Source organism: Haliotis rufescens, unplaced genomic scaffold, assembly GCF_023055435.1.
Source record: "Haliotis rufescens isolate VD_foot unplaced genomic scaffold, xgHalRufe1.0.p SCAF_10, whole genome shotgun sequence".
Taxonomy (NCBI): domain Eukaryota; kingdom Metazoa; phylum Mollusca; class Gastropoda; order Lepetellida; family Haliotidae; genus Haliotis; species Haliotis rufescens.
The window spans coordinates 30,381,608-30,405,350 of record NW_025963780.1 but is presented as its reverse complement, the minus strand read 5'-3'; the positions used below and the strand labels follow the sequence as shown (position 1 = coordinate 30,405,350).

General features: G+C 42.0%; 1 protein-coding gene across 1 annotated transcript; it reads left to right on the top strand.

Moving 5' to 3' along the window:
• Window positions 1-41: 41 nt before the first annotated feature.
• Window positions 42-23,265, top strand: LOC124135102 (F-box/LRR-repeat protein 4-like). The gene is made up of 15 exons (XM_046500303.2): window positions 42-233; window positions 1,510-1,600; window positions 1,875-2,004; window positions 3,794-3,886; window positions 4,737-4,962; window positions 6,851-6,921; window positions 7,532-7,601; window positions 8,693-8,802; window positions 11,159-11,268; window positions 12,098-12,227; window positions 18,430-18,522; window positions 18,962-19,069; window positions 19,840-19,926; window positions 21,500-21,604; window positions 22,550-23,265. Exons 1-15 carry the CDS (start codon window positions 42-44, stop codon window positions 22,677-22,679), a joined length of 1,746 nt encoding a protein of 581 aa, XP_046356259.2. The 3' UTR covers window positions 22,680-23,265.
• Window positions 23,266-23,743: the final 478 nt, after the last annotated feature.

The following is a 23,743-nucleotide window of genomic DNA, read 5'->3' as shown; positions in this document are numbered from 1 at the left end:
AAATATTTCATATTTGCATTTTGTTTACTTCCGTTTACAACATGGCGTCGAAACAAGACGATTCTCTCAAACACCTGCAAGATTTAAATATTATTCAGCACTACGCCAAAGATGTGGTTGATTTCAGTTCACAGTACGGAAGTGAAACAAGCATCTCTTACACTGCTTGTAACTTGGCCGGAAAATCAAATATTTATCCAGGCTATGGAGATTTTACTCAAGCGTGCGTGTTTGTAAGTAGACAGCTGATATGTTCGGTAGTTATCGTGGAAGTATTTTTGTCATAAATCAAGTCAACCATTTTGAGCCAGGCCCAGTGTTTTCCTTATTTGATCCATGTTCCAAGAAGCAGATGGTCTCTGCAAAAAGCGATCTTAACCGTGGGCGGATACAATGCTCTGACATGTCAGATGCACTAATGCAAACACACTCTTAGGCATGTTATGGGTTGATGGGGGTGAATGAATTGGTCAATTTCGTGAATGTATGAATCGGAGCCAATCAAAACAGACAAGCCAATTTGGTCTGAATGGCTATTTTTTGTTATCATTGGATTGTCAAGAGTGACCTATGAAATATCTGATTGAACCCAAATACAATCGTCGGATCATCATGATCATATGTTTTCTAACATCATACATTTTCCCATGACAATTTTTATCGTGAGTACTCCCACAATAAGAAGGGTTGTGTCTTCACAGAGACATTGTAAATACTCAGGTGATGGCATGTTTTTTAAGATAAAGTTGTCTTTTATAAGTGAGTGAGATATTTTAGGTTGTTCTTGTGACTAGCCAGAAAACTATGACTGTTTCTTAAGCGTCTTAAAACCCATAACATGGGGATATATCATTGTTTGTTTAATTTGTTTGTTGTTGAACGCCGCACTCAGAAATATTCCAGCTATATGATGGACGCCTGTAAATAATCGGGTCTGGACTAGACAATCCAGTGATTGATATTGTGAGCAACAATCCACACCGTCTGTTTACGATGACACACAATCCCAAAAGTCACTGAGTGGGACCACCCAATCCACTACTGACCAACATCGGTTGCTGGGGACCTATCCTAACCCGGAATCCCGACAGGGGCCACATCTTTAGTCATATCTAAACAAATTCATGAATGGCAAGGCACAACTTCAATGCATGCCAGTTCATTCATTTCATGAAGAAATATTGAACAGTTTCTGAGTTATAGTCTGGAAACAAAATGTGATGGACAGACAGACACTAGACAGAACCTGTTTCTATATCCACCACAGAACATAGTTTGGAGGGATAATAACATCAGGAACTCTAGCCAAAATGATTAAGATATAGGGCAAGTAATCAGGTAATCATGGTAATAGGTAATTAATCAGGGTAATACTTACCTTGTGCCTGTTTTGTCCAGTAAACTTATTCAACAATGTAAAACCTAATTATGACTATGAAACATATTCCAAATCTGCGGATGTTATCATCATGATCATAAATCCTTTATTATGATTATTTGCCATTACAGAGGACATACGGCCCCTGGTGGCGTCAAGCTCCAGCATCATGTAGAGTCTACAAGAAGACACCTAGAGCATACTGCAGTATGGATTTCATAGGTAATAGATTAGTACAAATTACCAACCTTTAATTTTAAACAAAGTTACAAGAATGAACTTAGTTTTCCAATCATAGATTTTCTTCTTTGTTCTAATTTTTAGGCAATAGAGGACTCCTAACCAAAGTCCTTACAAGACTGGTCTATCAGCTGTCTATATTCAAAACTAAAGATAAATATTTTGGTCATTTGATACCGATCATGCTGATGTCTGGAAGCTTTTTGGTATGGCTCACTGGTTACCTTTAAGTTTAATTATATATTATCTGTTTCAGAATTATCATTTGAGCAGAAAGTGTATCCAATCCGACTGGATGTGTATGAGACCTACCACCCTGGAGCAGTTGTCAAGATAATGGCATGTGATACTACAGCTGGTACTGATGTAGACACAGGAAAAGTAACGTAACTATGACAATGGTTCTTTCCTCTTTCACACCTGTTGTTCTGAGTATACAATCAGAGAGGTTGTCATGGATCTAAATGTATATATTCATGAATTGACCTTTACTTTGTGTGAGTTCATTGGAGTATGGACCTTCATAGAGTGAGGGCCAAACTATATGAACGTCGAAGCTTGCGACAACGTTCATACAATGTTTGGCCCTCACTCTATGAAGGTTCATACTCCAATGAACTCACAGAAAGTGAAAGTCAATTCTTATAATTTTTTATATCACTATATTATACCTCGAGGTTTGTAGCATCTATACCATGCTATACATGTGAGTTCATGTTTACACTGATAGCCATACAACAACAAGCTGTGCCATGGAGTACGATAATTACCCCAAAAGAGAGGTGACATGAGCATATGTATGCTCAACTTGCTTTACAGGAACATCTGTCATTGTTTGTTTACAAGAAATGTATTCTAATAATATCAACACTGGGTGAGAAAGATCTGTTATGTTAAGTCATTATAAAGATGTGTCAGATAGATACTAAGGTAAACTCATTGATTGCTGTAGACCGTAACTGTCAGTCTAGACATGGATCGAGTCGATACTACGATAGTGCATGTGCATTTCTATGTTTTGTTCACTAGGGTGGGTCGTAGTGAGAATATTTGTGAATGATCATGTAGTCAAACTCTCCGACATTTCTCAATGTATGTTAAAAAGTTGAGTTCAAGATGAAAGGGTCTTAATGATCAGAAAGAACGTTTTTGTATATTTCCGAGAGAATTCCCAGGGGTTTCCCCAGGAATGTGGAAGTAGTCCGTCTCAGTGTTTAAGTTATTTCCAGAACAGTCTCATGAAAAAAAGTATGAACGTCAAATTAAGTCGTTCATACGCTTATGAAAGTCAGTTTCTAAGTCATGTGATTGGCCTCTCTTCCAGTGAAAAAGCTTTATATCGTGTAAACTTCAAATAAGAAAATTATTTCAGTATGTACAGCTATTAATGCATCAAGCAAGAGTCCTAAGACATTGTGTATTCTCCACAGCTATTAGAAAGGCAACATTCCTCATGGTCATTCTTTTGGTAAAAAAAAGAAGTTGTTGTCAGAGAATATCTGTGGAAGTAAGTCAGAATGGGTAGCCCTGTGGTCAAAGGCCACAGGACCTCTGTGCAGAGTCGTCTCCCTTAGCGGCGAGGATCTGCTGTATGTTGTTTACCATTCCAGATTAATACCAGTTATGATCTTTGCTCTATCTGCTCTTTCTGATGAGTTTTGTCAGCGTGGTGAATGTCTACAACACTTTCATCTTTCCAACCTCATCAAGTCGGAACATAATTGATATGACTCAAATCATGCAAATATTGTTCAATTTGTCGTTAACCTCAATCAATCAATCCATCAATCAATATGAAGTGTCCATCTCCATGGTCTAGTGGAAAGAGCGTCTGTCCAGAGAGCGTTCGATCCCCATCAGCACCACACAAATAGACTTTATTAGATGGTACTTTTTATTTACCTGCCTGGCGCTAGGCATTAATAGAATAAAACAAGGACTGGTCGGCTCGGAGTCAGTATACTGTGTCTGAGTGGGGTATTCATGTTAAACTGCGACATGGTATCTCAGTTGGCATTAGTTCTGACTTGTACAAGTATAAGGGCAATAATCTTGAACATGACGTTAACCCAATTTTACCTCACCTCACTATGAAGTAGTGTTATGTGGTAGAACTTCCCGGGACCAACATGCTTCTGATGCTTCATGTGTTTGTTTTGTGCTTCCTGATTCCAGATGGGTGACCCTGTGGTCCGACACTCCCACACAGATAGAGATGAGGCCGCGAGTCTTCTCCCCACCCCTCAACACTGTCAACTTTGCTACCGAGTAAGTAGAGAACATAGTTTAATGCTATGTTATCATGGTTATAATCTGCTGCTGTAATACTGGTCCTGGTATTTGTCCAAGATCTGACATGTTGGTGATTTAGATTCAAGGTCTATCATATTGGTCTTGGTAAGGGTCCAAGGTCTGTCATATTGTCGGTGATTTAGATTCAAGGTCTATCATGTTGGTCTTGGTAAGGGTCCAAGGTCTGACATATTGTCGGTGGTTCAGATTCAAGGTCTATCATATTGGTCTTGTTAAGGGTCCAAGGTCTGTTATATTGTCGATGGTTTAGATTCAAGGTCTATCATATTGGTCTTGGTAAGGGTCCAAGGTCTGTCATATTGTCGGTGATTTAGATTCAAGGTCTTTCATGTTGGTCTTGGTAAGGGTCCAAGGTCTGACATATTGTCGGTGGTTCAGATTCAAGGTCTATCATATTGGTCTTGTTAAGGGTCCAAGGTCTGTTATATTGTCGATGGTTTAGATTCAAGGTCTATCATATTGGTCTTGGTAAGGGTCCAAGATCTGTCATATTGTCGATGGTTTAGATTCAAGGTCTATCATATTGTAAAGTTCCAAGAATCAAGGTCTGACATATTGTCGGTGATTCAAGTTCTATCATATTGGTCTTGGTAAGGGTCCAAGGTCTGTCATATTGTCGGTGGTTTAGATTCAAGGTCTATCATATTGTAAAGGTCCAAGGTCTAAGGTCTGATATATTGTCGGTGATAGAAGTTCTATCATATTGGTCTTGGTAAGGGTCAAAGATCTGACATATTGTCGGTGGTTTAGATTCACGGTCTATCAAGGTCTGTTTATGTAACTGAGTGATGTATGTCTGTTGCAGCCTGGTCCGCCTGGAGCTGTGTCATGAGAAGCTGCAGTACTACACCGAGCTGGATGCCGTGATTCTGCAGGGGCTGACCGACAAGGACCAGTACCAGGCCTGGGCAGTTACCAACAAGACTCTCACACAGTCCCTGGAGAGGCTGGAACTGAGAGACACCCATCCCCCAGAGACAACCAACAAGGACTGGAAGCCTGTTGTGAATGGATACTTTGGCTGTTTACCTGTAAGATTTAGACAAGACTTTGTCCATCTAATACTTTTCATATTATTCGGAACTTGTGAAGATCTGGTTGAGAAATCGTCTTCAGCCACTTTCCTTGTCATAAGAGATGACTAATGGGATCGGGTTTTCAGGCTCGCAGCTTGGTAGATGCTTTTTGTTATATCCCAATTACGTAGATCAATGCTCATGATGACAATCACTGGATTGTCTGGTCCAGAAATAACTCACAGGACGGCTGTAAGGGCAAAGATGATGTGGGTCTTTTCCCGACTTGGGATGGGAAGTCATTCATCAAAAAATGTAAACAGCAGTAAGATTACCAGTATAAAATGTTAAAGCATAACACGTTACTAAAAAAAAGTAAATACAAACACCCAAACACAACCACAGTGTGGAGAGTGCCTGGTAGACAACAGAAACATATTATGCCTAAATAATAGGAAATATGTAAACTGAAAGTCATTTACAAGAAAATATATGAGAGATTAACCAATAGTTTATGAAACTATAGCAAACATGACACAAGGAATGTGAAAAGCAAGATGGTGACCAAGGCGCAAAACATGCAAAGTTACGTGGTCGTAGGAAAAAGTAGAATTAAACAAGAAATATGCCTCAGATAAGTGGATATATGTACCAGGGAAAGGATATATGGTTGCAACACCATCAGAAAACATAAGAAACTTATGAAAATGTCGGGACGATACACGGATGCATCGGTTGATTGTGATTTTTTACTTCTCGATACCAGTATCGATCACAGTCACACACTAAGTACAAAATATCGATTCTGACCTTAAATGTTTACTGTAATACCTGTTCCACTAAACACTAATCAGTAGTGCAAGTTAATAGTGAAAACATAAATATTTTCATTTGTTGTGCCATACCTGACACTGCCAACTGTAAATTGTCAGTTTGCAAGGTATTTGGCCATCCTGTCTATGAGAAAGATGGCTTGCACACCACAGATAAGAGCACATGCAAGTATCGTGATACATATTGGATCGTCAGTAAGGTATCGTGATACATATCGGATCTCACAGTTGGTGTATCATCCCAGCCCAAGTATGAGTATGAGGCAAGGCAAGGGCTATAGTCTGTTTCAACTGTCTCTCTGTTCCAGTACTGTAAAAGGTAGGGAAGCTAAGGCACTGTGTAGCATCAGGTAAGGTAAAACATTATATTTGGGTGATAAGGTAGCCTAGTTGTCAAAGAGTTGGATCGCCTTGTTGGGGTTTGATGTGTTAACCCCAATCTTGGTAACAACTGTTTTGTTTGATTGTTTGTTTGTTGTTTAAAGCCGCACTCAGCAATATTCCAGCTGTATGACGGCGGTCTGTAAAATAATCGAGTCTGGACCAGACAATCCAGTGACTAACATCATGAGCATCGATCCACGCAATTGGGATCGATGACATGTGTCAACCAAGTCAGCGACCCTGACCACCCGATCCCGTTGGTCGCCTTTTACGATTAGCATTGTCACCTTTTACGGCAAGCATGGGTTGCTGAAGACCTGTTCTACCCCGGAATCTTCACGGGTCTTGTAACAACTGTATGGACTGGGTTAAGTCGGCTTATTTGTGTCAGGGGGTCAGGCTCTATAGCTGGACTGATAGCGTGTTGTGACCAGATGACTCTTGATGCTTTCTGATTCAGACTTGTTTACAAACAAGCGTGGTATAGGTGTGTTGAGAATTGCTGACTTTGACATTAAAAAATAGCCTTCACTTCAGTACTGATTTGTAGATGTGGTCACTATGTTCTTGTAATGGTTATAGAAAATGTGTTTCTTGCATCTTTTTCAATGAGGTATTCCATGTTTAGTTTGTTAAGATTATTATGAACATATGTTTATATTATATAAATTGTTTATCAATTTCAGGAGGAGGTCATTCAACTCATCCTCAGCTATCTGGATACACCCTCTATATGTTGTGCCTCCCAGACATGCAAGTAAGGCCACAAGGACACAATTGAGAGAGAAACATTATGTGTTTACCATGTTTATAGATCTGCTTGTCTTTTTGTAAAGGGGCGGTGGGGTGGCCTACTGGTTTAAGTATCACTTGTCACGTCGAAGACCAGGGTTTGATTCCCCACATGGGTACAATGTGTGAAGCCCATTTCTGCTGTCCCCCGCTGTGATATAGCTTGAATATTGTTAAATGCAGCGTAAAACCTTGCTTGCTTGCTCACTCACTCACTCACTCACTCACTCACTCACTCACTCACTCACTCACTCACTCACTCACTCACTCACTCACTCACATATAAAACAATCTGGTCATGCATACACTGAAGTTGACTGAAGTTTTATCTTTATTCAAACATATAGAACTCAGAAGGAATGCATGCTTAGAAATAAATGCAAACATTAGTCACTCATAGTGTAACCATGGAGTTTTAGATATTTTTTTGTAATTGAACAATATATCACATGACTAGCCACGGGCAAGGGCACAGGTCCAACTCAGTACCCACCCAACCCGGGTACCCAAGTTACCCATCCGAGCCCAAATAGGTGTTGACTAACTTGACTACGATTGGTTGTCTCCATGTACAGGTTGCTGCGCCAGCACTGTTACGACCCCCTGCTGTACACCCAGGTCAACCTGCAGCCACACTGGCCTCAGGTAGCTATGGATACTCTTTCAGAAGAGTCTTTCGTTTTGTAGCAGTCGTAATTTATACTTGACAGTAATCAATCCCTTTACTCATTTATTTCCAGGGGGCACAGGTGGCCCAGTCGTCTAAGGCGCTGCGATTCGCTGTCCAGAGTTGCGTCCCTTAGGCACGCCAGAAACCTATGATTGTGGGTTCCAATCCCGGTTCGCCCCGATTATGTTTCTAGGTTTGTCAGCACCATACCCGTGCTCGTGGGTTTCACCAAAGTGGTAAACGTCTGAGACCTGCATCACTTCGGGCTTTCCTCCCACATTAAGCTGACACGCCGTGATATGACTGGAATACTGTTAAAAGCGGCGTTAAACCCGACTCACTCACTCACTCACTCATTTATTTCCAAGCAAGCTGATGGATCCTAGATCCCATGTCACAAAGAGATTTTAGTCCTTCTCAAAGTATAGTAGTTAGGACAGTCATAGCGCTACAATCACTTTGTGATATAGGGTTTGGTTTGGTTTGTTTGTTGTTTAATGTCACACTCAGCAATATTCCAGCTATATGACTGCGGTGTGTAAATAATCTGGTCTAGGGACTAGTTTGTAGGATGATAGAGGTACTTATCAACCTGGGTGCCGTTGTACAAAGCGATCTTAGCGCTACGACTGTTGTAAGTCTATGTGATAGTATGGGAGTTACGATCACCTTAGCGCTAAGTTCCCTTTGTACAATGGCAACCTGTTGCAGTTTTATTGCAATAGCTGTATCAGTATTGTAAATTTTCATGTAATGGGTAGGTTACCTTTCAGGATAAAGCCAGTGGGTAAAACTGGTTGGGGAGCACCAAAATTCATCACAATTATGGGGGCATGAAAAAATGACACCGTTCTATTTTTTAAAATAAAAAAGGAATAAATTTGATTATTATTTAGGGCCTTATTGTAGGGAGGGGCAGCCATGTTACACTCCTAAGACCAATCCCACCAGCCCACCCACCCCTATAATAAATGACCAGTCCCTAATATGGAGAAAGTAGAAATGCCCTTGACAGGCTCCCTGACTGAATCCGTGTGAGAGGAGTAACATGAAGCATCTGTTTCAGATATCAGACGAGGTGTTGGACAGCCTACAGTGTCGGTGTTACATGATACAGAGGCTAAATCTATCCTGGTGTGGCAAGAATGGTCCCATCACAACTACAGCTCTTACCAGGTCAGACAACGACTTAAGCATACAGTCTGACATAGGGAATAAGTCTCGATCAGTCTTGCTCAATTTGTGAAAAGTACTTGAAGTAGATTGAATATGATTTTTCCTTAAACAAGCTTCCTGATGTGAGTTTTGGAGTCGTTGTTTTCTTCTATGGACATAATGGAGAAATTAGTCATTTTAGCAACATACATTGAAAAACTGATAATCCATGCAAATGCAAAAAATCTCCTACCATGATTACACCATTGCCATTAATCCTGTAGTTTGACCGTCATCACAAAATCTTCACAGTTTCAACAGAAGTCCTCTTCACTGTCAACTATCTGTAATCAGTTGTGCAAGTAATAGTACCTTGCTGCCCAACCCTCTTGCACATGCGCAAGGCTGGAATCCCACTTCTTTCCTGTGTGTTTTATCTAGCACATTATTAGTAGCTTGTCAAAAGGATTTATTACCTGTAAAAATATATAAATGAATTGAATGAGTCAAGGGAGAAAGAATGTCTTCCCTCAGCAATGGTGTGACAAAAAGTGGCATTTCATAATTACGTTGAATAGAATGGCACAATATAATATTCAAACACTGTTACTTTATATACTACAAATGCAGCAATAAATGTTTTGGGCGGCACACGTTAGGTGTGACGTCACAACAATAAAAGTAACATTTTTAATGATCTTTTATGTATTGATCAAATATATATACATGATAAACAATGGAACTTAACCAGATCTTTCACTCACAATCTTACTTACGGGATGGTGCTTTAAATTTTGAATTAGTTTTCTCGTGCAACGCAGTGCCTTTTTAAGGAGAATGATATTCACAATTTATTACATTTATGATTAAGTTTCTACAGTCGCGTTACCTATTCTATTGACTAGATTACCATAAAGAAAGTAGATAGATAAGGGTACATACCTGTAAAAAGATATAAATGACATCAACATGAATTGATAAGTCAAGAGAGAAAGAACGTCTTCCCTCTTCAATGGCATGAGATAAAGTGGCATTTGAAAGTGTTCACGTCACACCCCAGGTATCAAACTCCTTCCCAGCGTGTGACACCTTCGTTACACTCTCGGTAACATCGCTGCCACCAGTGTGGGCGCGGCCATTACAAGAATCTTGAAATTTGCCCTCTAACCCCATATGTAGTAACGTTTATACTTTTGTTTATGTCTTTGGCAATGCCATGATATTTCAATTTGAAAAGGTTTACGACTGACCATGTTTTCCAGATGAATTTACTTTGTTGTTTTGATAATCAGATTGGTTCGAGATTGCAGACTAACGGAAAATCAACCAACTTCTCCCTTACATTTTTACTATATAAATAACACGATAGTTTTAATGAAACAGAAATTCAAATTGACAAACGAAGAAAGTAATTTAGCAGCGATAAGTGTATTCGGCGTCATGACAGTCGTCACTTATTTGTAAACATAACGGTCATTCGGTTGCGAGTTCAAGCATGGTTGTGGCCACCTATTCACAGTGGGGAGTTTTGACTGGTGGCAGCGATAGTATAGAGAGCTCCGGGAACGTACTATCGCTGTGAGGACCTTTCCCAGGTATGTGCAGAGATACTGCTGGTAAGACAACCAGGAGTAAGATTGCGAGATAAAGCGTCGTAAAATGAAACAGAAATAACTCTTGGCAACTAACCCTAAATATAACCGGCGACAACTGGAAGAAACACACCACATACTTAGCCAACCATATATTCATGCTTCATGTGCATCCCATCTGTCAACAGTTAAAGGTTATGTTCACAGATGCCTGAACCGTTTGTTTTTGAAATACATATAAGAGATTAAATGCCTCCTGCCTCATATACACCGCCTCCGTGGTCTAGTGGTAGAGTGTCCGCTCGGAGAGCGGAAGGTCCGGGGTTCGATCCCCAACCACGTCATACCTACAGACGTTAAAACATGGTACTTGTTGTTACCCTGTCTGGCGCTCGGCATTAAGGGGCTAAAACAAGGACTGGTCGGCTCGGAGTCAGTATACTGTGTCTGGGTGGGGTATTCATGTTAAACTGCTGCATGGTATTTCAGTGAGCTAGCACAATAAATCGGCATCAGCCTGGACTAGTACAAGCAGCCACACAAACATACACACATACATGCACATCGCTATGTATATAAGTGCAATAATCTTGGATGCGACATTAAACTCCATTTCACCTCACCTCACCTGCCTCATATTTGTTTGAAAAATTGGTGAAAATTTTGTGTTCAATATATTGTGTCCTAATGACAACTATTTATTAGATTTACTAGGCAACCCTAAATGTCCAATTTAGCAATTATATTTTGTTCTTTATTCTATATTATACTCATCTATTTCTTAGATTTCTGGGCGTCTGTGGTCAGACTTTGACCTGTTTGGGGCTGTCTTGCTGCCAGTTTGTGACTAGGGAATATTTGAAGCTGATTGCAGAAAACTGTCCACAACTGACAGGTAGTCACACACACACAGTTCATACCTGATGGTAGCCCACCTCTGTGGTCAAGTAGGGGGCACGGGTGGCCCAGTCGTCTAAGGCGCCGCGATTCGCTGTACAGAGTTGCGTCCCTTGGACACGCCAGAAACCTATGATTGTGGGTTCGAATCCCGGTCGGCACCATACCCGTGCTCGTGGGTTTCACCGAAGTGGTATACGTCTGAGACCTGCATCACTTTGGGATTTCCTCCCACATTAAGCTGACACACTGTGATATAACTGGAATACTGTTAAAAGCTGTGTTAAACCCAACACACTCACTCACTCATTCAGGGGCTAATACAAGGCTGTTCGGCTAAGCACTATGAAGGCGGTAGTAATCTGGACTAGTACAAGCATCCACCATACACATGCTCGGTCGTTTCCAGCTGGCTGACTTTGATGACCTCATGGTGTCCTGGATTGATGCTTATGCTGTCAACCACTGGTTGGCTTACCCCAAAGTTACAGGCTGCTGAAATATTGCTGGACTGTGGTGTTAAACAATATTCACTCTCACATTTAATGGTGGCTATAGACATATATTTTGTTCAATATCATCTATATATATTATCAGTCGTAAAATATAGTCAGTATGTTTTCACTGTAGGGCGGGTCGGGAAGCCTAGTGGTTAAAGCGTTCGCTCGTCACGCCGAAGACCCGGGTTCGATTCCCGACATGGGTACAATGTGTGAAGCCCATTTCTGGTGTCCCCCGCCGTGATATAGCTGGAATATTGCTAAAAGCGGCGTAAAACCATACTCACTCACTGTAAGCATGGTTTCAAGTTTGTTGTTTGTTGCTAGATCTGGACTTGAGCTGCTGTCGGAAGATTGATGGGCAGGGTATGATGGAGCTGACCCACGTGGCCAAGTTGCAGAAGCTGAATCTGTACCGAACCTTCATTGAGCTCACGCCCCTCCTCAACATCATATAGTCAGTATAATTTTTAACTTATCCCTCCATAACAGTATGCAATATTACTTCTTGCTTTAATCATATAACAGTGTTACCCGTGATGAACAGGGTAGATTAGGTCCTCAGCAACCATAAAAATTTGCCGTAAAAGGCGACTAACATGATCGGGTGGTCAGGCTCACTGACTTGGATCACTTGGTATCCCAATTGCGTGGATCGATGCTCATGATGTCAATCACTGGATTGTCTGGTCCAGACTTGATTATTTACAGACTGCCATCATACAGCTGAAATATTGCTGAGTGCGGCGTTAAACAAAAAACAAACATATAACCATGATAACAGTGGAGAACATTGTAAAAACAGTAATCACTGAAACACACCCTCCGACCATCTCGCTCCCAGCATGCTTCTGTACTATTCATCACTTTTCTTTCATCACCCGTAGTGAACGGAGGTTTTGTTTCCACTCCACATTTTTTATTTCATTTGTTTGTCATTTCGGTTTGAATTGAGTTTTTGTCTTTGTACATTTATCTACAGGTCCCTAGCCATTCCTTATCCATAAATATATGTAATAATGGCTACTTACATTCCACACACGATTCTTTCCTCACCATTGTTAACATAACTTTCGGCACATGAAAGCTTCATTTTGGTTTCTGTTTCTCTTTTTTTTTTATACCTTCCTCATTTGAATGCAAATGGCTGTGTGTCGGTTAATGTTCATGATGTTGTCCATTCTTATTCTCGTTGAAATATTATGGATGATGTGATCATTTCGAAGATGGTGTTAGGGGTTGAGGAATACCTTTGCCATCTTCAAAAGTGCGTGGACTGCCATGAGAAGAAATCGATGGCCTTTGCCCTGAATGCCAGGCCCAGCGATGTTTTGAAAGTACCCACTTTTCCTCCGACCATTTCAACGTTTACCTAGCATAACTCCGAAAAAGAGCTCACCAACAACTACAGCGCCAGACTTCAAACCCCTCTCGTAAGCCTGCGACTGTCACCTCCACTACCTCAGCTACACCTACGGGTGGATCCATCCTTGGGGCTACTCACCGAGGATGCCTGCAGTTACGTCATCTGCATATTTTTCTTCAACCATGGTTCGATCAGGACCCACCAGATCAAGGTGTATCTCTCCCAGCTCACTTAGACCTTACTTCCACTGGTGGACCCTTGAGTCGAACGTCTTCAACAGGATTTCATTGACCCACCTCGTTCCCTCTCAACACCTGTTCGTGGATGCATCAAAGGATGAGGGGCCCATCTCAGGGACCTCCGGGCCTCAGGATTATGGACCGCCCCGTTTCTCCATTGGGATATCAACTGGGATCCACTCACTCATAGAGTCTCCTAAACCTCACGTTCATGTTCTGTCGTCTCATAGACGCCATCCCGCTGGAGGTGAGAGCTCGTCACATTCCCAGCATTTCCAACATTCTCGACGACACCCTATCTCGCCTCAGTCAGTCAGCACCCACAGAGTGGCAGATACACAACACCCTATCTCGCCTCAGTCAGTCAGCACCCACGGAGTGGTAGTCACACCAGATGTTTTCCAGATGATTTGCCAGCCCTTCGGCCAACCAAACAGCGACTTATTCGCCAAACGTTACAACCTCCAGCTTCAGACATTCATATCAACAATACCAGACACTCTGGCTTGGGATCACGACACACTCACATCAAGTGGAACGGCCTACACGCATATCCGTTTCCAAATCCGGCGCTCCTTCCCCGTGTTCTCCAGAAACTGGCATTTACAGTGAATGTGAAGATACTTTTGGTTGCGCTTTTTTGGCTCAGTCAGACGTGGTTCCCGCTCCGACGCGCAGGAGAGCCAGACTTAAAACTCTCTGTATTTCCCGGTATGCTCAGAAATCCACACTCATCAACCACACATCTATGAGTATGGTCAATTTACAGAATGCATTGACGGCCAGGAGTTTCGTCCGACACCCCGCCTTTCTACAGCCTCCTTGTATGACCAGAAATGGTTATCTTTCGAGACTAGGGCTTGGGACTGGTTCTACATCACCTCCTCATGTCTCCCTACGAACCTTTTTCCGAAGTGGAACTGGTATATCTTATGCAGAAAACTGCCTTTCTCCTGTCCTTTGCCACTGTGGTACGTGTCAGTGAACTCCACGTTCTCCACATCACCTGAATCACGTTTGACTGTGGTCCATGTGCAGAGGTACATCTTGGCTTAATGTGGGACTTTATTGCCTGGTCAAGCAGATCACCCGCTCACTATTGCCCCGCTGACTAACTTCGTTGGGTCTGGTGACATAGAGGACCAAGAGACCAAGTTGTATCTCTCCCAGCCACGCTTAGACATTAACTCCACTGGTGGACCCTTGAGTCAAACATCTTCAACAGGGTTTCTTTGACCCACCTCGTTCCCTCTCAACACCTGTTCGTGGATGCATCAAAGGATGAGGGGCCCATCTCAAGGACCTCCGGGCCTCCGGGCCTCAGGATTATGGACCGCCCCGTTTCTCCATTGGGATATCAACTGGGATCCACTCACTCATAGAGTCTCCTAAACCTCACGTTCATGTTCTGTCGTCACATAGACGCCATCCCGCTGGAGGTGAGAGCTCGTCACATTCCCAGCGTTTCCAACATTCTCGACGACACCCTATCTCGCCTCAGTCAGTCAGCACCCACAGAGTGGCAGATACACAACACCCTATCTCGCCTCAGTCAGTCAGCACCCACGGAGTGGTAGTCACACCAGATGTTTTCCAGATGATTTGCCAGCCCTTCGGCCAACCAAACAGCGACTTATTCGCCAAACGTTACAACCTCCAGCTTCAGACATTCATATCAACAATACCAGACACTCTGGCTTGGGATCACGACACACTCACATCAAGTGGAACGGCCTACACGCATATCCGTTTCCAAATCCGGCGCTCCTTCCCCGTGTTCTCCAGAAACTGGCATTTACAGTGAATGTGAAGATACTTTTGGTTGCGCTTTTTTGGCTCAGTCGGACGTGGTTCCCGCTCCGACGCGCAGGAGAGCCAGACTTAAAACTCTCTGTATTTCCCGGTATGCTCAGAAATCCACACTCATCAACCACACATCTATGAGTATGGTCAATTTACAGAATGCATTGACGGCCAGGAGTTTCGTCCGACACCCCGCCTTTCTACAGCCTCCTTGTATGACCAGAAATGGTTATCTTTCGAGACTAGGGCTTGGGACTGGTTCTACATCACCTCCTCATGTCTCCCTACGAACCTTTTTCCGAAGTGGAACTGGTATATCTTATGCAGAAAACTGCCTTTCTCCTGTCCTTTGCCACTGTGGTACGTGTCAGTGAACTCCACGTTCTCCACATCACCTGAATCACGTTTGACTGTGGTCCATGTGCAGAGGTACATCTTGGCTTAATGTGGGACTTTATTGCCTGGTCAAGCAGATCACCCGCTCACTATTGCCCCGCTGACTAACTTCGTTGGGTCTGGTGACATAGAGGACATCTCTCTATGTCCTGTTCATGCATTTCCAAATTATATTAAAGTCACTCGTCGTTTTCGGCATCAACGTAAACGCCTTTTCCTCCCAATCACAGAGGAGGGTCACAGGAATATCTCCAAGAATACCCTGTCATTTTGGTTACGTTCCACCATTCTTCAGGCTTACGCCCATGCTTGGTTGGAACCGCCTAGCACTTCCCATCCACATGAAATTGAAAATCGGACGTTGGCATCCACAATGCACTACACACAAACAGCTCTGTCACAGACATCATTCGAAGTTGCTTTTGGCGAACCAACTCTACTTTCGCCAATTCTACTCCCAAGATCTGTCCGTTGCGGATGTTGATGGAGTCCACCAGCTGGGTGCTCTTGTCTTCGCACACCAACTCGTCGCACCTCCCCATCGCTGTTGATGAATTGGAACAGAACACCTGCTATTCTGGACACCCATACCGATACGCCTGCATGTTTGTTCTTTCTCTCTATGGAATGATTGCATTAAACTCTGTACCGAGGGTACTACGTACTTTCGAGTACCTCCAGTTGAATGTAATTTCAGATCCAGCCTTACCTGTCACCAGACATGGTGGTGATGTAGTGATTACAGGACTAGTGAAGTTGAACACACCCTTGGGTTGAAGACGAAGTGGCAGTCTAGTCTAGTCCATGCTCTTGCCCACTCAATTTCAAATGGGGACATGCAGTTGATCCACCCCTCCGTCCCACCGTGGGATAATTGCATACTGTTGTGGAGGGATAAGTTACAAAATAGGGAATCTAGAGTATTCCCCTTATTTATATGCTTATCCTGACACAACAGGTCATGACGTTTGGATCCACTTGTCACCTGTCTGGTGATCGTGGAAAAAGAGATGAGTTGTACAGGAGCATGCTGGGAGTGAGCTGGTTGGAGGGTGTGTTCCAGTGATTACTGTTTTCACAGGGGCGGTCGGGTATCCTAGTGGTTAAAGCGTTCGCTCGTCACGCCAAAGACTCGGGTTCGATTCCCAACATGGGTACAATGTGTGAAGCCCATTTCTGGTGTCCCCCGCTGTGATATTGCTGGAATATTGCTAAAAGCAGCATAAAACAATACTCACTCACTGTTTTCACAATGTCCTACACTGTTATATGATCGAAGCAAGAAGGAATATTGCTGTTGTGTCGGGATAAGTATATAAATAAGGGGAATACTCTGAATCCCTATAATATTGTCATTGTCTGTACACCTAGCACTGGATATCTCAATGATTACTGCACGTTCCTGAGGTTTGTCCATTTTCAAAAGGTCACAGACCCCTGCTTAGTTTACTGACTTGTCACTGTGAAACAAGTTTGCTAAACTGGCTCATGTTTTTGTGGATGTATACCTTTTGACATCATGTAATGTCCAAAACAGAAGATTTCGCTGTCACATGATTCCTTCTATGGGAGGCTCAGGTGGGACGATACATTGATGCATTGGTGGATCGCATTTTTTTTTACTTCTGTACCACAGTCGCACACTTAGTAAAAAATATCGCTTCATACCTTAAATGTTTGCTATAATAAATGTTACATCAGACACTAAATAGAAGGTGAAAATTAGTAGTGAAAACTTTTCATCCATTGCGTCATATTTGACACTGCCAACTGTAAATCATCAGTGTGACAGGTATTTGGCCATCCTGTCTTTGAAAAAGATGGCTTACGCACCACAGATAAGGGCACATGCAAGTTACTTGATTCATATCGGATCGTGAGCAATGTATCGTCTCAGCCCTACTGCATATACCCAGAATATACCAGATTCTGCCGACTCCGTTTATTGATAATGTAGCGATGGTTCACATATGCATTTGCCATTTTGCAATGATGTGGACATTTGTGAATTTCATTTTGTTCTCTCTGGATGGCACTACTCAATCTACAAATTATCATTAAATATTGATATATGTTCACACAATCCTAATTATCTGTGAATTGTGTCTTCTCTTGAAAACAAATGATTCGGTATCAGTAAAATCAATGTATCAGTATACAGTTCACTCATAAGTGTCCCGCTAGCTACATTGGGCCCGACTACACTACAGCGGGCATTGGAGTCCACTCAATGCAGATCATCCACTTAGTCTACTAGACAGATATCAAGCTGCCAGCAATCCGAGAAGCAACACTTGGACAAATCCCTGCCTGTATCTGACCTGTCTATTACCAATCTCATTAAAATCAGATCTAAGTTCTCGCTACCGCTAAACAAAGATCTGAGGACATCTCATTAGGGGTCACGTCAGAATGACCTTTTATCCGACCAATCAGAAGGTCGCTTACAAGATCATGAAAGTGACAGCCGGAATGTGATTCCTGATCATGCAACCTCGAAAACTTGTACACGGGGTATTCCGAACAATAGTTATTGGCTTTACGACTGAATCCATACAAGCTAGACCTTCTATTAGCCATTCGAGAATGTTCTTTTGTTCAGGTTTCAATTTTTTAATCGAGAATTGGTCAAAATATGTTTTGAAGCGAAGTTGCCAAGTAGAAATTAGTGCCATAAAACACGAGAAAGCTGCTTTCTGATTGGCTAATTCCATTGGTCGGTCAAAGTTCGCGAAAGGTCGGTCTGACGTGACCTGCAATAGGGTGTCCTCAGATCTTTGTTCAGCAGTAGCTAGAACTAAGATTTGATTTTAATGAGATTGGTCTATTACCCTTCCACTCTACATCTTCTGCAGTTCCTGCCCTGATCTCCAGCACCTGAACATCGGCTCCTGCAGCCGCATCTCCAGTCACGACGATGTTGCTGCAGCACTGGGGAAGTTCTCAAAGTACAGTATTCCTCGATGTCACTCATTACCATTGTACTTTTTATATAAATGTCTACCAAAAATTTGAAGAAAAGTGATATAAATCATTCTCAATTCTTAAGAAATCCAAATCACTTTTTATGCAGAATTTAAGGATTATTGTCATAATTGTGGTTAAAATATTTATTTATTTCATTTTGATTAAATTTCAACCAGTTAATGTAGACTGAGAAAAAGAGGAATGTCCAAACAAATGAACGATTTTCATGTTTTTTTGTTAATGACGATTTACTCCAAAACAAGAATGGGGACCCAAAATGTTATGCCTCTTTGTTAGCATGTTTAGATTGCCGTACTCTCTGTTCAACTTTCTGACCCGTGGTCTCACGTAGAAGTCCATTCATTGCGTCATGATAGTACCACAAAGAAGATTTCATGTGTCAGATGTGTTGGTTTTCAGGAAGCTACGATCTCTTGATCTCTGGCGATCTCGGAAGATCTCATACATCGGGCTTCAAGCTATTGCCAACAACTGCTTTGAATTGGAGGAGCTGGATATAGGCTGGTGGTATGTGTTGGCACATAGCTTTGTTTTCTCTTTGCCTGAAACCAATTATGCTTAGTCAGCTACATTGTTGGGCTTGCTGATTCAAGTGGTAAATATCTATGTGCTGTTTCCCCTTGGCTTTCCTCCCACAGGAAGCTGACACAGCGATGTTACTAAAGTACTGTCCAAAGATGTGTTAAACTAATCTCCTTCTTTGGATTCCCTTCCATATAAGAAGGGACAGAGTATAGAAGAGAACGATGTGGATTGGTCAGTGGAGTTTAGTCTACTGAAAAAGAGAATTTTGTAACGCATTTGAAGACAGCATGTTATATATTACTAATTTGTGAGCACCTGTTGTTACAAAGGGAGATAACTGGTGTTGAGATAAAGCATTGTTGTCATACTATTTAACTCTTGAATTGAATATGTACCGGCCACCATGATGTAGGTGAATATTGCTGACCGATGGTGTGGACTGTTGGTCATACTTTCAGTAGCTGGATGCCTGGTCCAAACTTGAACATGTACCGGCCACCATGATGTAGGTGAATATTGCTGACCGATGGTGTGGACTGTTGGTCATACTTTCAGTAGCTGGATGCCTGGTCCAGACTTAGATATGTACCGGCCACCATGATGTAGGTGAATATTGCTGACCGATGGTATGGGCTGTTGGTCATACTTTCAGTAGCTGGATGCCTGGTCCAGACTTGAATATGTACCAGCCACCATGATGTAGGTGAATATTGCAGAGTTAACCAACACTCATTCATTCACCTGTGTTGCAGCACAGACCTCCACTCCAGTACCGGGTGTCTCATCAGTTTAGTAGAGAAGTGTAAGAAACTACGCAAGCTCTTCCTCACTGCAAACAGGTACCAACTTATTGTCACATTTGTCATGTTTCTGCATTGGTTATATACTACTCAAAAGAAGTTAAACACAACCAAATTTGTCATATGACTATTGTTAGCTCACTGGGTCAGAAGGACCAAGTTGAGCTTGTACCATACCATAGCGTCGATCGTCCGTCCATCGTCTGTATGTCAACAATTTATTCAAACGACTTCTTCTAAACTACTAAGTCGAAATTTACGAAATTTGACTGGAAGCATCCCTAGGTGGTGGGGATTCATATTGTACAAATGCTGTGGCTGACCCCACAAGGGGCTGAGGGGCGGGGCCAAATAGGGGAAATTTGGCTATATTGCTTTAAACGACTTCCTCTCTGGAATTAAGAGATAGTTATCAACCATATTTCGTTGGAAGCTTTCTCCGTTGGTGGGGATTCCAATTGGAGAAATGGAGGGGCTGAACCCTACCCCCACCCCCGGGCCTAAAGGGCGGGGCTAAAAAGAGTTTATGACTTGGACACAGTTAAGATAACCATATGTACAATTGAGAGTATGAGAGGAATGGGCATATGCTACCAGGACTAGCCCTTCAGTACATCTGTCTGGCACCAAAGGAGTTAGAACCTTACATGCAAACCGATATTATCCCCACCCTATAATAAACAGATACATTGTATACATTTGTTTGTTATGAAGAGAATAATGCCTTTAATATGATTTATCCTGGATCATAACATGGAAATGGTTCAGATCTTTATGCTACATTTGTTTGTAGAGAACTACACGTTCATGCTGTCAGATTTGCCATCCACCCATTTTAAATGCTGACAGAGTCAAAAATACGAAATATTTGCAGTATTATATACATGTACAATGCAATCGTATATTTTGTCATGATTGCGTAAATATCCAGGTGAGCGATACAGGCCCTATTTGTTGACTATGGTCGGTGTTTTGTTCAACAACAAGATTTACAAGATACCTTATTTGCTGGTCCACAGGGACTGGCAGTCACAAGAATTACTTCAATCCCCAGCCGCGTCATACCAAAAGATGTTAAAAGATGGTACTTGTTGTTACCCTGTCTGGCGCTCGGCATTAAGGGGCTAAAACAAGGACTGGTCGGCTCGGAGTCAGTATACTGTATTCACGTTAAACTGTGGCATGGTATCTCAGTGTGCTAGCACTATAAATCGGCATCAGTCCGGACTAGTACAAGCAGCCACACAAACACACATACATGTGCATGCACGTCGCTATATAAGTGCAATAATCTTGGACATGACGTTAAACCCGATTTCACCTCACCTCACCTGACAGCATCATTATCTGGTTTCTCTGCTCCAGAAATATGAATGAAGTTAAGGACCATCCGATTCTTTCATATGATGATAATTAATCTGCCATGAGTAACTTTTGATTAACTTTTGATATATGAAAGAACCCAATACTAGTTGATGGTTAACATTGATAGGAAAAAATAGGGTGGTCCTTAACTTATTTTGAGTAGTATATTTGTTGACTGCAGTGTTAAGCAACAAGTTAACAAATCTTCAGCAATGTGTTTGTGAAATGTTGCTTTGCTTGGCTACAGGACTGTATGTGATGTGGACCTCCTTGCCATAGCCAAGAACCTGACCAATCTAGAACAGCTGGATATTCTGGGCACAAGGGAGGTAACTGCTGATGCGGCTGTAAGGTAATTCAAGGATGAAGATCAAATTTGACCACATGTTACTTCTATGTTATTGTACACACGACTTATATCCGAAATGTTAGGACATGGTTCACGAGTACAATAAAATATATTTAGTGAGTGGTACATTTTGTTTTTGACATTGTATGATGAATAAGATAGGATATATTTTAAACCAAACTAGTTTGTTTGTTTGTTTGTTTGTTTGTTTGTTTGTATTAAAGAATGGATAAATGGACACTGGGTGGATTTTGATGAATTTTATGTAAGTCAATATAGACATTTAACCAGTGAATATGATACTCATCTACAAAGAGGTAAGATGACCATGGTTACAGAGGTTAGAACATTTGTGACCAACTCGTGTTATTCCAGGACAAGCTGAATAGCAACTCGTGCCCCTCTCGTGGCCATTTTTGCGACTTGGTTCCGTCTAAGCGCAAACAGGCATAAGTAAAAGAATTGTCAACTCGTTGCTTAATGATTCACATGTATATCCCCCATGTGATAGATATTCCGGATGTTATTTAAAACACATCGGGACTTACGGTATTCTTTACAGTATGACTGAACACATTTAACTGTCCCTTGGGTATATTTTTAGATGCAAGACATGGGAAGTAGCAAAAATTATTCCCGAGGGATTTTTTGATCAAAGTATTTGATGTCATACATGCATTCTGATTGGTTTGTCATATTTTTGCACATAACTTTCTTCGATAGTGGGTTGAGTCTTCTTGAGGGTTACGGAAAGGGGCGAGTGGTGACAAATAAGGGTAGAAGTGTTCATGTCATGATAAGTACCTCAGTGCAATTTGAGCTTTTATAAATGTCACTTCCTGATGCAAAATGAAGCCTATTTCTGGTGTCCCATGCCGTGATGTTGCTGTAATATTGCTAACAGTGGCATAAAATCATATTCACTCACTCACCATGTGTTTGCCATAGGGTGCTGGAGAACTGTAAGAAGCTGCGGTTCTTCGACGTGTCGTTCTGTGCGGGCCTGGACAACGTGGTGGTGGAGTCCTGGAGGAAGATCTACCCCAACACTGCCATCAAGAAGAGCTTCCAGTCCTAGCTATCTACCTCACTCTATCTCACAACTGTTACTGGCAAGACAGGGTCATCTAATGCCTCTTTTATGCTCTTGAATTCCTTGTCATTTCATTATTATATCCAGGTTGTCCTATGATGTTATACCTTGAAAGTATTACACGTCAAGAAGACATTCTACATAAGCAGAGTTTTATGTTCCACACAGATTGGCCATCGAAGCAAAAACACATCAGAGAAATGAAACAGTCTGTGTTTTATAGGGACATTACTCTGCCAGTGAAGTAACGAAGTTTGAAGAACAAGATGGACATGTTCATATTTTATGGGTTGGGTGAAGAGTTTGGCCCTGAGTGAAACCTTGATATCTCAATGTCTTACGTCATACACACGTAGTTAAGTTATGCCTTCCTCTGGTCTTGCTTTCCTGTGGTAAAACTACTGTAGAAAAGAGAAGAGTTTTTTAAACAGAGCACAGAGCACGTCTCATAACCCCACACCCACACCCTGAAATGTTTACATACGACAGATATATTTTGCCAGAATTTAATTGCCCATTATTAAGGGTACATATAACACATGAGTGCATATTATACACGAATAAATACGTCTTGTGTATTATCAATCGGAAAGGGTGCTAACTGGGATTGTTAACTAGCCAATATATTAGCAAATATCGCCGTGGGCGCTTCTTAGAGCGGTGCGCTTATTACGTGGAATACGGTAAGTCTACATAGTGGTCAATACTTTCATCCACCTTGGTATTGCCAGATTGGCCTTAACATGTAGTGTGACGTAGGAAGGCAGAGAGAAAGGGATCCACTACGTGTCAGGAACATGTGGGATCCTATATTCTTCCTCATTATGGTAAGATGTGACTTGTAATATGGCGGTCAGATGGTCACCATTGCTGCTGGTTAGTGTTTTGGTCATTCGTGAGCAACTCGTGTTATTCTGGGACAAGCCGAAAAGCGACTTGTGCCCCTCTCATGGCCATTTTTGCGACCGGGCTCCGTCTTAGCGCAAACGGGCATACCGAAAACAATTGTCAACTCGTTGCGTAATGGTTCACACATCTTTACCCATTTA